Consider the following 14936-nt stretch of genomic DNA (forward strand, 5'->3'; position numbering starts at 1 on the left):
ATGTGTTTCTTCCAAACCAACCTCTGATAGACTCATAATTTGTGTGAGTGTTTTCTCAAAGAAGATTATACAGTATATGAAAGGCTGTCTGTATTGCACAGCAGCCCATATTTTGGAGTTGGGAACAATTCGCTTACCTGAATTTCCTTTAAAAAAACAAAAACAAAAAAACCTCAAACCTAGCCAAGTTTCTAGCTTTTAGGAATACCTAGAAAATTATATTTTATATACATGTTGCGGGTATGTATGTTAAGTGCAGTGCACACCTAGCCTGGTTGTTTGTTGTTGGCATCTGTCTGTCTCAGGAGACAATGGAGGAGTGCGCCTTTGGGGGTGAGGTCAATCTGTTGGGAGATTGCAGCGCCTGCTGTGATTGTAGAGACCAATATGGGAGAGACATGTTTTGTTGCAGCTGGGGCAGATGAAGGCATCCAGTTCTGCTACTTCATAGAAGCAAAATGCTGAAAGGGAGCTTTCAGGAAAGATCTGTGAGCAGAATATTGTACTCCTGCTGGCTCCTGGTGGGTTGTTTCTGAAAAAGAAAATCCACAAGACATGAACAGTTATGACACAGTGTCTTTTGTGTGAAGACCTGTACACCAGCCGTAGATAGGTTGAATTCAGTCTTGCTTCTCCATTATTCATAGGCCGCCTGTGAGTATTAAAGCAGGACTGGTTCCTCAGGATCTCTGAACAGTTAAGGCAGAGCTCAATGTCGGTACCAACACCTGACCAATGAGGAATTTGTCAGCAAATGGCAGAAAACCATGGCTAAAAAAGCCACCTCTATTGGTCTGTCACCCCCCCAACTTTATTACCTGGGTTATGAAGGCACCCAAAAGACGTAAAGCAAAGATGATGGGATAATGCACACAGTGACTTGTGATCTTGATCACACGCAGTAGTCCGCTGGCAGTAGGAGTACAATATGGGCATGTCTTTAAGTTAACATCTTACATTAAAAACCTGACAGTACCAAACGATTGAAGGTTTTTCACCAAAGCCAGACTAAATGTCTTTCCTTCTGCAGTGTTGGATGGCAGGTTGAGAGGAATTCCCTGCCAGGACAGACTTTGCTCGTGTGCTCAAGACATTGATTCCATAAAACATAACTTTGTTGCACTGTGCAAAATATGAGCAAGCCAGGGCTGAACTGATAAAACTTTTGCTGGTACCTTTCCCAGGAAAATCAGAGGCTCACTATGTCAGGTTCCTATTGGAAGACTGGACAAATGCTAGAAGATTAGCAGTGGCAAAGTTTTTATTGGTGGTTGCAAGAACCAATGATCCCTATATTCTGAACAAATTGCTTGTTTAACCTGGGGGTAGGCTGTATGAATTGTGTATTGCTTTGTAACGATTTGTTGGGTCTCTGGACCGTAATAAAGATTGTTGTTGTTGTTGCTTTTTTAAAACAAACAAACAAACAGGAATGCAAGAAGAGCCCTCCTGGATCAGACCAAAGGGAGCCCCATCTAGGCAGGTGGGAGCTTGGTGGGGTATTTAACATTTGTATGTTTTAAAGTCTGGTTGCGAATTCTTTTTGATTCTACAGTTTTATGTTTTGTAAACCACTTTGAGGGTGTGTGTTCTTTTACACAAGGAAACAGTGTATAAACACTATGAAATGACTGAATGAATGAATAAATAAATAACGCCATTTGCATCTTCTCTGACCATTGGCTAAGCCAGCTGGGGATTATGGGGGTTGTAGTCCAAGAACTCCTTGGGAGTTAAAGAACACTGACCATTATAATGGATAGCCAAAACAGTGCCCTCTAGATATTGTTGGATCCCAGGCCTGATCAGCCCCAAACAACATATCCAATGGTCAGGACACCACCATGTTGACTGACTCTGGTTGGTTGGTTGGTTGGTTGGTTGGTTGACTGGCAGCCACCCTTTAGAGTCTCCGACAGAGGGAAGAAGAGGCCAGGGATTGAACCTGGGATCTTCTGCATGCAAGACAGGTGCTCTACTACTGAGCTACAGCCCCTCCTCTAAATAAAGTGTTCATGTCAACACTGTGATGCAGCAGCAAAAAGAGGGCAAATGCTATTCTAGGCTGCATCAACAGAAGTCTAGCGTCCAGATGAAGGGAAATTATAGTACCACTTCTGCCTTGGTCAGACCACACCTGGAATACTGGGTGCCACAATTTAGGAAGGATGTTGACAAACTGGAAGGTGTGCAGAAGAAGGCAACCAAGATGATAAAGGGTCTGGAAACGAAGGCTGATGAGGAAAGGTTGAAGGAGCTGGGTATGTTTAGTCTGGAGAAGAAGAGACTGAGCAGATATGATAGCCATTTCAAATATCTCAAGGGCTGTCACATGGAGGAGGGAGCAAGCTTGTTTTCTCCTGTTCCATAGAGTAAAACCTGAACCAATGGCTTTAAGTTACAAGAAAGGTGATTCTGACTAAACATCAGGAAGAACTTTATGATGTTAAGAGCTGTTCTGCATTGGAACGGTATCCCTCGAGAGGTTGCAGACTCTCCTTCCTTGGGGGTTTTTAAGCAGAGGTTGGATGGCTATCTGTCTTGAATGCTCTTGTTTAGATTTCTGCATTGCAGTGGGGTTGGACTAGTAGATGATTGTTTGGGGTTTCTTCCAACCCTAAGATTCTGTGATTCTATGTGAGCAAACACCTGCCTATTCCTGCTCCACAACTGCTCACATGGATGAAAGCATTTATGGCTGAAAAGTCACACAGAGAGGGAGAGATTTAAATTAATTTATGTAGCCACTTGGGACGCGGGTGGCGCTGTGGGTTAAACCACAGAGCCTAGGGCTTGTCGATCAGAAGGTCGGCGGTTCAAATCCTGGAAGCTGTATGCCGGCTCCCTCGGCCAATAAATCGAGATGAGCGCCGCAACCCCAGAGTTGGCTACGACTGGACCTAATGGTCAGGGGCCCCTTTACCTTTATGTAGCCACTTATCGGTACATAATCCTTGTGTGACTTACAGCAGAACAATATTTAGAAGCACAACATGGAGTAGTTCAAAATCATCAATGGACATCGAAAGACAGTGGGGAGGAGGAGCACTTTCTTTATGTAGGACCTTTGTTGAACTTACTGAAATTACCCGAATCTAATGCTCACCTTTTTTGGCCAAATTACATTGTGAAAATTAAGGTTTGTATTAGATTTGATGGTACATTAGACTTGAGTAAATACGGTAGGTTCCAGCAGATGCTCTCAGCATCCTGAGAGGGAAGAAACATAGGAATAGCTCATATGGCATGTTGTTGTTGTTGAGTCATTTAGTCGTGTCTGACTCTTCGTGACCCCATGGACCAGAGCACGCCAGGCACGCCTGTCTTCCACTGCCTCCCGCAGTTTGGTCAAACTCATGCTGGTAGCTTCGAGAACACTGTCCAACCATCTCGTCCTCTGTCGTCCCCTTCTCCTTGCGCCCTCCATCTTTCCCAACATCAGGGTCTTTTCCAGGGAGTCTTCTCTTCTCATGAGGAGGCCAAAGTATTGGAGCCTCAGCTTCAGGATCTGTCCTTCCAGTGAGCACTCAGGGCTGATTTCCTTACGAATGGATAGCATTGATCTTTTTGCAGTCCCCGGGTCTATGGATGAAATGAGGATATCATGCACTTTCTGTTGTTTTCCCTTTATATATGATGCCCAGAGAAAAATTCTTCTCTCTTATTTTTTCTTGGTTCTCAAATTGACCCCCACCCCACCCCCTGTCCCAGAAGTGATAGTTGAGCTCTTAGGCAATAAATATATGCAAATTACAACACCTGGTAGCCAAATTTGCTCTGGGAGCTAAGAAGCTTTGCTCCAGTTATGTTAATGCATTGAAATTTTAAACTTACAGACTTCAGTTGTGTGATTTTGCCTTGCTTTTGCCCTTTGTCATTCATTGTGAAGGCCTCGGCTATATACAGTCAATTGGCATAATAGAGGCAACATAAAATAAAATTTAAAAGCCTGGGTGAATGAAAATATGTTTGCCTGTTGTTGCTGAGAGGTATCAGGTGAGGAGGGTGCTGCTACCAAAAAAGTCCCTTTCCTGGGAAAGACTCTCTGTTTGAAATCCTGGCGATCCGCTGTCACTCGGCAACATGGAGCTCAGTGGACCAAGGCAGCTTCCTATAGCCCTAAACAGCTGGAGCAGGCCCCCTGAAGGTGGTCTTTAACATTTTGGGATTCCAGATGTTGGACTACAATTCCCGCCCGTCAGCTTTAACTGTTAGCCATGCTGACTGGCATTTGTGGGAGATGTAGTTCAGCAAAACCAGGAGGGCTGGGTGATACCCAGCTAACTCATTAACATCCATTGACACCAAGGGATATATAAACCAAACCCATTGATTTCACAGAGTCTTGACCAACACTGACCATCATCTGACTACAACCATACATAAGAGTCTACAAGGGTCTTACAGTCATCTTCAGAAATCGAGCTCTTCGGCTCACTCACTGGGGAAATCAGAGTGGCCAGCTACCAGGTGCAGGGCTTTTTGGGTGGTGGCCCCATCCACAGTTCCTGAATTCTCTTCCCATGAAGCTCTGTCCTGCCCTTCCCTCTCCTCCCTCCTTTCAAAGGGTGCTGAGACCTTTTCTGTCCCTCAAGGCCTCTTAGTAGGAATTTCCACTGCCCTGGCATGTTTGGAGGGTAGAAGGTTTGCTGTTGCACTGTATTTAATGGACACAACTAAGGTCGGGAAACTTCACTGGATCTACTCTGAGTAGGACTCAATTGAATAAAACCTGTGGTCTTTACTTGGATTTAAAATTGGGTGGGGTTTTTTTTGTTTGGCATGAGCTGCTTTCGTGGGATGGTAAGAACCGTACAGGCAACAACCTTTTACGTTTGTCCGACATGTGCATGACGATGTGCTTGTGCATCACCACAACCCAGAAGTGACTGGCAGAGCAGGGCAGGGGGCATAGCAGGGTGTAAGGAGCTCATGCATGCTCCACTGACATGCATGGGGCGGGGCTCTGAATGTCCTCCCCACACAAAATGGTCGTTATCTGTAATAAAAATAAATAAAGCCAATTGCACCCTCCCCTCCAAGACTATCCCCACGTAGCTCAGGCCATGAGGAAAGCCATGCATAGGGAGCAAGACACTAGGAGATACGTGGCCCAAAAACTCCCTGCAGCTTCATTAACTCCAGATGTTTCAAGGGAGCCAAATTGTGGGTGAAAGGGAGAGGCGCATTGGTGCAAAATTACCCACAACCCAGCACACACTTCAGTATGATTTCATTGCCCACTTTGCAGTCGGCTGTGCAGATAGGCTGAAAATAAACTTGCCCCCTCCCCTCCCGATTCAAATTATAGTTTGGAGCCTGAGGGCGTGGTTGGAGAAAGGCTTGCCTGCCTTGTGGTCTCAGCGTGGCCACCAGGGAGAGCCTTCATGAAAGCCAAAGCCACAGAGGCAACTGGCAGTTCTCAAGGGGTACAGCTGCAAAATTGCTGGCACGGGGAGTGAGATGTTCCTTCCTCCCTGCCCTGCACACATCTAGTATTGCACAAACCACTGAGACTTCTGTCATGAGGCAGGATGTGATCACTAACAAAAGAATTTTTTTCTTCTAAAAAACTAACCTGTTGCTTTTAGAGAATTCGTTGATCGGTAAACTCTGCGTAATTTTTTCATGTAGTTCAAAACAGCCATTCGGAAGGAAGGAGGGAGAGGGAAATGTTTATTTCCTTTAATTATAAATGTTTACAACCTACTTACTTGAGGGGCCACATTATTAAGGGCTAAAGGGCAGTGGCATAGTGTGGGTTGTCAGCACCCGGGGCAAGGCAAGTAATTTGCACCCCCTAACCTCTGGATTTGCGCCCCCTAACCCTAACCCCCAGATGTTGCGCCCGGTGCGGCCAGCCTCCCCTGCACCCCCAAGCTACGCCACTGCTAAAGGGTATGAAAAGTATTGTGGGATTGATTGGGGGGGGGGGCTAGGGGTATGTTATAAGGCACTAAATCAGTTTCTAACATGATTTTAAGCTTGAAATACACTATGGATTCTGACCTACTCTAAGTAGACCCTTTGAAATTAATGGACCTAAGTAAGTCGCAATCATTCATTCCAATGGGTCTACTCTGAATAGGACTAGCATTGGATACAACTCGTTTTTGTTTTATTTAAAAAGACACATGATGGCATTTAGAATGTTTGCCCTCACAGCACCCCTGCAGTGTAGGCCAGTGTTCAGACCATGTATCTTTATTTGCTTAAAATGAAAGATCAGCACGAAACAGCCAAATGACCTGCACAAAACATCATCAACAACAAAAGGTATCTGGTACTGTTGTACGGATGGGAAGCTGGGGCTGAAGGCAAATGCTTGCCCACCATGGACTCTGAGCTCAGGGCAGAATGGTGGGTAGCTGAAGCTAGAGAAAGACTAGGGTCACATTAGCAAGGATTCTCCTAAGGGCATACCACAGTGAGGTCGTTACCCCCTGGCATCTCTGCACAGAAGCCCTGGGAACTGGAGTGAAAGTCCAGTTCTCTTTTAGACCAGCAATGTGATGCTTATGATTTCAGTCTTTTTCGGAAGGCAGGAAGCAGTAATGCAGTTAAGCATTTTCAAACTCTGGACTTAATGGTCTTATGGAACACGCCCACCTGTAGGTGACATCTCCCCTCTTTGCTTTAATTAAAATGTGCTATGCCAGCCCCAGCTGCCCCAGGCTCATTGTCCTGAGTGCGGTCCTGGCAGCACCAAGGGAGAACCTAGGAGCTGCATTTTACCAGGGCAGGCAATATGCCCATCTACTAAAGTATTTCCTGCACTGACTGGCAGCTGCTGCCAAGGGTCAAGCAGAGACATAATATCTTCTGCTTCCATTTTCTTTTTAAACTGGAGATGCCAGGGATTGAACCTCAGATCTTCTGAGTGCAAAGCAGTGGGTCAAATAATTCTAGCCTCCTTTTTCTATATATCTTTAAAGCTTTTCTACCCCACTTGCCTGCTGAGGTGTTCTGGAGAACTTGAAAGCTTGGCACATTTTTATGAGTTTTAAAATGTATTTTTTGATTATGTCTTGATAGCTTTGTCTCATTCATTTAATATGGCTGCAAAGTGGGAGCTTGGATGACTGACCTGATGTCCCCCCCCTCTCTCTCTTTTTCTGGCCACAGTTGTTTGATGCACACGATCTATACACGGGAGACAATTTCCCCCAGGTGCTGAATACCCTTGCAGCTATAAACAAGGCTACAGAAGGTAAGAAGAAGGGGGGGAATAGTTGAATGGAATGAAATGTTCGCTGTGGTGATGGAATGATAAAATTAAATACACTATTGAAGTCGTACAACTGGTTAAAAAAAATTTAAACTGAGAATCCAACAAAACATTTCTCCTAACCTGCACTGAAGTCAGATAATTTTTAATTTTTTTTTGCAACCTCCTGTGTAATATGGGAAGAAACATTCCTGAAGCAAAACAATTCCAAATCTGCAGAAGATCTTCCTAGCAGGGTTCTTCATAGGGGGAGAATCAGTCCCTCTCTGAGCTCTCATGATAACAAGTTACAAAGCAAAAGAACCTGCTCAACAGACTCTGTTGCTGCAGCTACGCACAGAAAATGACATTCGTTGACCAGGATATTATTAAATCATCTGTTTATCAATGCAGAGAGTAGCACATGAATGCTCTCCTTGATTTGGAGACAGTCAGTTTATGCATGTATGAAGCGCTAACAATTCCGTAATTTAGGATATTATTAAGGAGTAATGGAGAACAAAATCCATCAGCTGCAGTTCTCAGATACTGTATATCTAAGCCTATCTATCTCTGTGATAATAAGAGAATTAGGCCTTCTTTCAACTGTCAGTTGTCCACACACCCAAAAGAGTTTTCTCCATATGCCTTTTCGGCTGAATGTCTCTACCAGAAGCAACTCCCAGCCCCCATCATTGCAGCGTTTGCACTTCCCCATTGGTAGTTTCAGTGCGAGATCCAATTTCGGTTCATCAGGTGCAAAGCAGGCAATGTCCCTTGTGCCTTTAAAGAGGTGTGGCCAGTTTGCTGAAGCAGCCTGTCAGTGCAGAAGTGAGAAAGCGCAGCATCTTTTTCCTCTACAGCGCAACTGCTTCATGTACAACTGAGTTCTTTCTTTTGTTGTGAAGAAGCAGGAGCAATCAGAACACGCATACACAAACATCCTCCTGCAATGTTACAGTCTTGGAGAAGCTGCGCCACCTAATTGTTGAGCATATAAATTGGCTTTTGCACCAATCCAACGAGGAGAATATATTCCTTTTATTATTGTACCCCTATATTAAATTTTATAGTCCTATTCTTTTTTCCCCTTTAACCAAACTCTCATGACCTGGACTGTTAAGCAGGGCAAATCCCATATCTAAATGCTAGGAAACAAACCTTACACTTAAACAGCTCAGGACCACAATACTCAAGGACCGCCTCTCCCCATATGAACTGACCTGCACCCAGTGATCATCACCTGAGGCCCTTCTTCATGTGCCTCTTCCATGAGAGGTCTGTAGGGTGGCAACATGAGAATGGGCCTTCTCTGCAATGGCTCCCCATTTGAGGAATCCTCTCCCCAGGGATGTTCGCCGGGTGCCTTCATTATAGATATTTAGGCACTAGGTGAAAATGTTCCTTTTCAACGAGGTCTTTAACTGATTATTGTTCTATGGCCTTTTACATGCACGTGGGGGGGAGTTGTTTTGTTTTTGTTTTAACTATTTATCTTTGTGCTTTTATCCTGTATTTTTATCTTGTGAACTTCCCTGAGATCTTTGCATAAAGGGAGGTACATATTGCTCTGCTTTCCTTTGGACCACTTAAGCATGGCCAAGGGGTGTGTGTGTCTTGTTGTCAGGGTTGTGCCCTGGAGAGGTCACTTTGGCACTGCTAATGCAATGGTTTGACTTCACCCCCCAGAGATGCAGTCCATTGTCTCTTGAGACAGAAGGATGCCATCAGCCTACTGGTGTGAGTGAAATTTACCGTGACATAGCTGTAAATTGGTACCCCGGTGTGAAAGGGGGCAGAGGCACTAGCCTTACAGGGTTCGTCCATACTTTTGCTTGATCTGTATTCTGATTGTATTGTGTACTGATTGGGGGTTGGACTAAATGACCCTTGGGGGTCCCTTCCAACACTACCATTTTATGGTTTTCTGGGCCCAATACCTTTTCTCATTATTACATGGCTGTGCTTTGCAAAAATCTTAACTTACCTGCTGAATTGTGGAAAATCCAGATAGAGGTTTTGCTTAACCAAGCTTCTGTTCAGCAGGTAAGATTGGGTTTTTGCAAAGTTCAACCATGGAACAAGAAAAGCGCTCAGACCAGGGGGAATTAATAGGTGTGCAGTACGATCAGCTTCTCATGCAAAAGTGTGGCTGAACCCTGAATAAGTAAAACTAACAAAATAAACCCCACGTGTGAATGCAACCCTATTGTTACTGGAGAAGGCAGCAAACCCAGAGCTTTTATTATTGCCAGATATTTGGCAAGCAGTGCCCTTCCTGCCGAGTTGTCTGGCTGGCAAAGCGCAATGGAACCCAATGTTTAAAGTTTAAATCCTTACTAAATGCAAACAGTGAATTGTCAATGTATGTTGCCGAACAGACGCTTCAGCTAAATTCTAAGCAGATTCTAATAATAGACTTTGGCTCCAATGTCTCAGCATGCATCATTTTGCTTGCAGAGTTCTGTCTAGAATAAATCAATGGACTGTTTGGGAGAAAGCATGGCAGGGTAGTGCTTTGTTACGGCTGTGAGTTCTGTATTTGTGGTTGGTATTTAGATACTGGTGGTTGCTGATCTTTTGTTTTCTGCCGGAAGGAACTGGGAAACAGGCAATGAAACCACAGACTTTTGCAGTTCAGTACAGCTTATCGAGAAATGGTGAAGAGATATCTTTTGGACAGAGAGGGGCATTGTTAGATGCTTATAATACCTGAGGCATAGGCCCTCAACACATAACCTGCATAGAATTTGCATATGCTAACATAGATATATAAGAGGTTATATGCATTGTTACTCATACACATAGGAGACCCATTGAAATTAATGGACACTATTAACTTAGGTCCATTAATTTTAATTATTTTTACTCTGAGTAACAAAAAGAAGGTCCCCAAATATGAATACCAAAAGACCAAAAGCAAAAGAAAGGATATAATGGAATCATAGAATTGTGGAGTTGGAAGTGACTATAATGGTCACCTAGTTCAACCCGCTAAAGAATAAATAATGATTATTTAAACATGCACTTGGAGTATATGCATATTCAAATAGTCATTATTTTTGAAATCTTTTCATTGTATCTTGAATTCCTGTGACCTTGTATTTTTGTTCTCTGCTCTGAGTAAAACATAGTGGCATACAGCCATGTAAAAGGTAAAGGTAAAGGTACCCCTGCCCGTACGGGCCAGTCTTGACAGACTCTGGGGTTGTGCGCCCATCTCACTTAAGAGGCCAGGGGCCAGCGCTGTCCGGAGACACTTCCGGGTCACATGGCCAGTGTGACATCGCTGCTCTGGCGAGCCAGAGCCGCACACGGAAACGCCGTTTACCTTCCCGCTGGTAAGCGGTCCCTATTTATCTACTTGCACCCGGAGGTGCTTTCGAACTGCTAGGTTGGCAGGCGCTGGGACCGAGCAGCGGGAGCGCACCCCGCCGCAGGGATTCGAACCGCCGACCTTTCGATCGGCAAGTCCTAGGCGCTGAGGCTTTAACCCACAGCGCCACCAGCCATGTATATGTGTGTAATTATATTACTAGCAAAAAGTGCCTAGCATTGCTCAGGTATGATAAGAAAAAAATCAAAACAGTGCAATTTTGAATGGGTCATCTTGATACCAGATGGTGCCTTATGATATCCAAATATATGCCCACTCCTCCATTTCAGGAACCATCACAGCAAATGGGGTGACTGCATCTTCAGAGGTGTCCAAACCAGTGAAGCTTGGAATGGTTTGGTCCACCATCTTGATTCAAAATGCTGTCTAGTGGTATTCAAATGTAGACAGAAACCTGGTCCCCCCATGTTGGGCAACATTATCAAAATGCATATGCTGAACTTTACAAGAAGATAATGTCTATCTCGGCAATAAGAGCTAGCAACTTATGAGGAAGCCATGCATAGGCAATGTTAGGTGCTGCCCTTCCCCAGTTATAGATGTGTGCAGGAGAGGATCAGGTATCCTGCCCTGGGCAGAGGTCACACAGAGAACTGGGAAAGCAAAGTGAGAGTTCAAGCAAGGAACTAGACCCATGGAGACCTCTGGCTGGAGCTGTATGACCAAGACTAGTAGACCAGCAAAATGCTAGAGCCAACTGAAGGAGGCTGCAGGCAGGTCAAGGTGGAGTCTCTGATGCCTGGGAATATCAGTGGCCGTTGGATGAGCTACTGGGGGCCCCCTTACACTGAGGGTTCCAACAGGGTGGTGCCTTCTGGAGGTGATTCCTGCCCTCAGGACTTCCTTGTCTGCTCCTCTTCATCACAGAGGGTCTGTCTTCTGGGGTGTGACACCTTGCTGGTAAGAAATAATAAAAAGGGGAAGAAATAATAATTAGGCCCCCTAATAATTAGGGTTGGTGACAGAGCATCTGCTTTGCCTGCAGAAGTTCCCAGGTTCAATCCGGGGCATGTCCATAGACCTGGGCTTGTCCCTGCCTCAGATACTCCAGAGCTTCTGCCAACTGGTGCAGATGCTACTGAGCCAAATGGGCCAATGGTCCGATTTGGAATAAGGCAGCTTCGTTTCTGGTACTAAGGCTCAATGTTAGAACACTTGCATTGCATTCAGAAAGGCCCAGGTTCAATCCCCTGGGGCACCTCCAGGTCGGGCTGGGAATGTCCCCTGTCTCAAATGCTTGAGAGCAGCTGCCAGCCAGAGTAGTCAATACAGAGCTAGACGGACCCATGGTCTGTAAGGCAGCTTCCTGTGTTCCCGTGAAACGACACGCTGGCAGCCCTTGGGCAGCAGGAACCGTGCAAGGTTGGATCATCTTTTGCCCTCCAACAGCAAGCCATCCTTGGCAGCATGCCACCCTGGAGGGAAAATAACGTGGGCTGTGAACGTGATGCATCTTCAGCAAACAGCTTCCTTGGAGCGCACGATGTAAGCTCGGTATTTTGATCTTTCAGGATTCGCCTTTGAATCCGAGGGGGGAAATGAAACTCCAGAGTGTTGCATTGCATCGAATGTGATTGCAAGATTCGGGGGGGGGGGCAGTATATAGCACTGATGTGTTGTGGGGAGGGTTGCCTTCCACAGTCAGTGGAAGGAAGGCGGCAGTGCAAGGGCGGTGGGTTGGAAACAGAACCCCTCCATCTGCGATCCCTCCCACTTCTCCGCAAACAGCTGTGGTGACTTGCATCAAATGTCAGCATGTTTTTCAGTCGTGTGCAGAGTGTGGGTTTTGCGTACAATCCGTTGTTCTGCCAAAATCCAGGGTCCTGTTTGGCAAGCAAATCATGAGAGCAGTGAGCAATTCGACCCGCTCTCTGTGGAAGAAACCCTCCCCTCCCCTCCCCATCCCTGATCTTGGAAATGGCTTGCAACAAAATTGCTCTCCATAGGAGAGGCCCCTGGGAGGCTTGGTATAGTTGCAGCAAGGGCAAGAGCAGGGAGGTACAGATCAGGGTTTTCTCCTTCCACCCCCAGCCCACCTAGCCAAGGAATCTGCTACTTTGGTGTGCGAGCACATGCCCCGTCTTATGTGGGAACAAGTCTGCACTTTGCTATAGGTCAGAGGGAGAGTGCATGATTTGAACGCCAAAGGTCCATCTCCAGGAAGGGCTGCAGATGTCTCCATCTGAAATCCTGGAAGATGTTGCAAGCCACTTGTAGTGTTTCTCAAGCTTGGGTTGCACTACGCCTCCCATCATCCCTAGCTAGCAGGACCAGTGGTTGGAGATGATGGGAGATGTAGTCCAACAACAGCTAGAGACCCAAGTTTGAGAAACACTCCCACAGTGTAGACACTACTGAGCTATCCGATGTTCCCATGCCATACTGTAGAGGAAGAGCTGTGGCTCAGTGGTAGAGCATCTGTCTTGCATGCAGAAGGAGGAGTGGGAGACACTTCCTGCCTGAAACTCTGGAGAGCTGCCGTCAGTCCATGTGAAACGTTACTGAGATAGGTGAACCAAAAGTTCCATGACCCTACAAACTTTTTGTTAAGAGATTTCCGATCAGTGCAAGGAGAATTTAAGCTGTCAGACTTACTGGGCTTTAAAAGAAAACCAAACAAAAGCCATAGGGTTTGTATCCAGTGCTAGTCCTACTCAGAGGAGACCCATTGAAGTTAATGGACACGAGTAACTTGGGTTCATTCATCTCAGTGGATCAGCTGCATGCAACCCTAAATGGAGTAGGAATAGAAATTGAAACGTAACTTCTGCTAAAGCAGTGCTAAAGAGACAACTGTGCAGACTTTAATACCACAGTAGCTAAAATATATTTAAATGACACAATAAAATAAAGAATACAAATAGTTAAAATGCAATAATATATCCAAATGAATTCTTTGATCCACAAATGAGTGTGAGAAACAGTAAGACCAAACATGTTTCAACCTAGGGGTGTCTTCTTCAGTGGTCCACAATTCCTGCCTCCCTACAATTTATCACAGAAAGGCTAAAAGAGTATTAGGCAGATTCATGACACTGTGCATGTTAACCAAGATGGCTAAATTTATTTTAATTCATAAAATGCATATATATACTCCTTGATTGTTAAAAAAAAGTCAAAGAGGATTATGTAAAAAATAAAACAATAAAACTATCAGTAAAAATGATTTAAAACATTCATAAATCATTAATGATAAGCTAAAAACCAGATTAAAACATACCTCAACATTTTGCATGTCTGGATAGACTTTTCTAAGCAAGTAATGTTTTTAACAGGTGGTGCCTGCCTATATCAATAGGCAGGGAGTTCCAAAGAATGAGTGCAATCACACTAAAATAACAACTTCTTATAAATGCAGAATGAGTATTATGTTGCACCTGTAACAGTGCAGGTTGCACAGATTGAAGCCGTTGATTGGGCATATATGTGAGTAAAGCAATCTTGCAGGTGAGTTGTTAAGAGCCTTATAACAGTGGTTCTCAAAGGTGTGATGTGCCACACTGGTGTGGCAGGAGAGGATGGCAAGTGTGGCAGGACAACCAACATCATATTTTGGGAATGATTCATGTTCTTGCGTAGCTCAGCTGCATTGTTCTTTTACTTCCTGGATGCCCCATGATTATAAAGTAAAAAAGGGTAAAGGGACCCCTGACCATTAGGTCCAGTCATGACTGACTCTGGGGTTGCGGGGCTCATCTCGCTTTACTGGCCAAGGGAGCCGGCGTACAGCTTCCGGGTCATGTGGGTACTCAGATATATTTTTCTTAATACACATCCTGTTTTCCTGTTTTCACCAGCTATAAGGTTACAGTATATCACTGAGTAGAATCTCTGCGCTCTTTTGCAAAGCACCTGGCTTTGTAGCTTATCTCCTTCTGCATCCCAGGGCAACTGCGTAGGATGATTAACGTGAATGAAAAGATGAGCTGTTGCTGGCTGGTAGGTAGGCACTGGGTGGTATCAGACCTCCAAGTGTCTCCATTTTCCAGGGACACTCCCAGATTTACAGACGCCGTCCCGGTTTCTGATTTGATCCCGGAATGTCCTGCTTTTTCTTAGGAAGTCCCTATTTGCATCAGATAAATATATTGGAGGGTATGGTAACGGTAAAGGGACCCCTGACCATTAGGTCCAGTCGTGAACGACTCTGGGGTTGTGACGCTCATCTCGCTTTATTGGCCGAGGGAGCCGGCATACAGCTTCCGGGTCATATGGCCAGCATGACTAAGCCACTTCTGGTGAACCAGAGCAGCGCACAGAAACGCCGTTTACCTTCCCGCCAGAGCAGTACCTATTTATCTACTTGCACTTTGACGTGCTTTCGAACTGCTA

At 45.1% G+C, this 14936-nt stretch overlaps 1 protein-coding gene across 2 annotated transcripts in view; it reads left to right on the forward strand.

Moving 5' to 3' along the window:
• Positions 1–14936, forward strand: part of ARHGEF6 (Rac/Cdc42 guanine nucleotide exchange factor 6) — a 74054-nt gene that overhangs the window by 18781 nt on the left and 40337 nt on the right. For both annotated transcript variants that reach the window (XM_081897241.1, XM_081897242.1), the window contains one exon: positions 7126–7210. In XM_081897241.1, the coding sequence (XP_081753367.1) occupies positions 7126–7210 (85 nt within the window). The remainder of the gene's footprint in view (positions 1–7125; positions 7211–14936) is intronic.

The sequence above is a fragment of the Podarcis melisellensis genome (assembly GCF_964234715.1).
Source record: "Podarcis melisellensis genome assembly, chromosome: Z".
NCBI classification, from domain to species: domain Eukaryota; kingdom Metazoa; phylum Chordata; class Lepidosauria; order Squamata; family Lacertidae; genus Podarcis; species Podarcis melisellensis.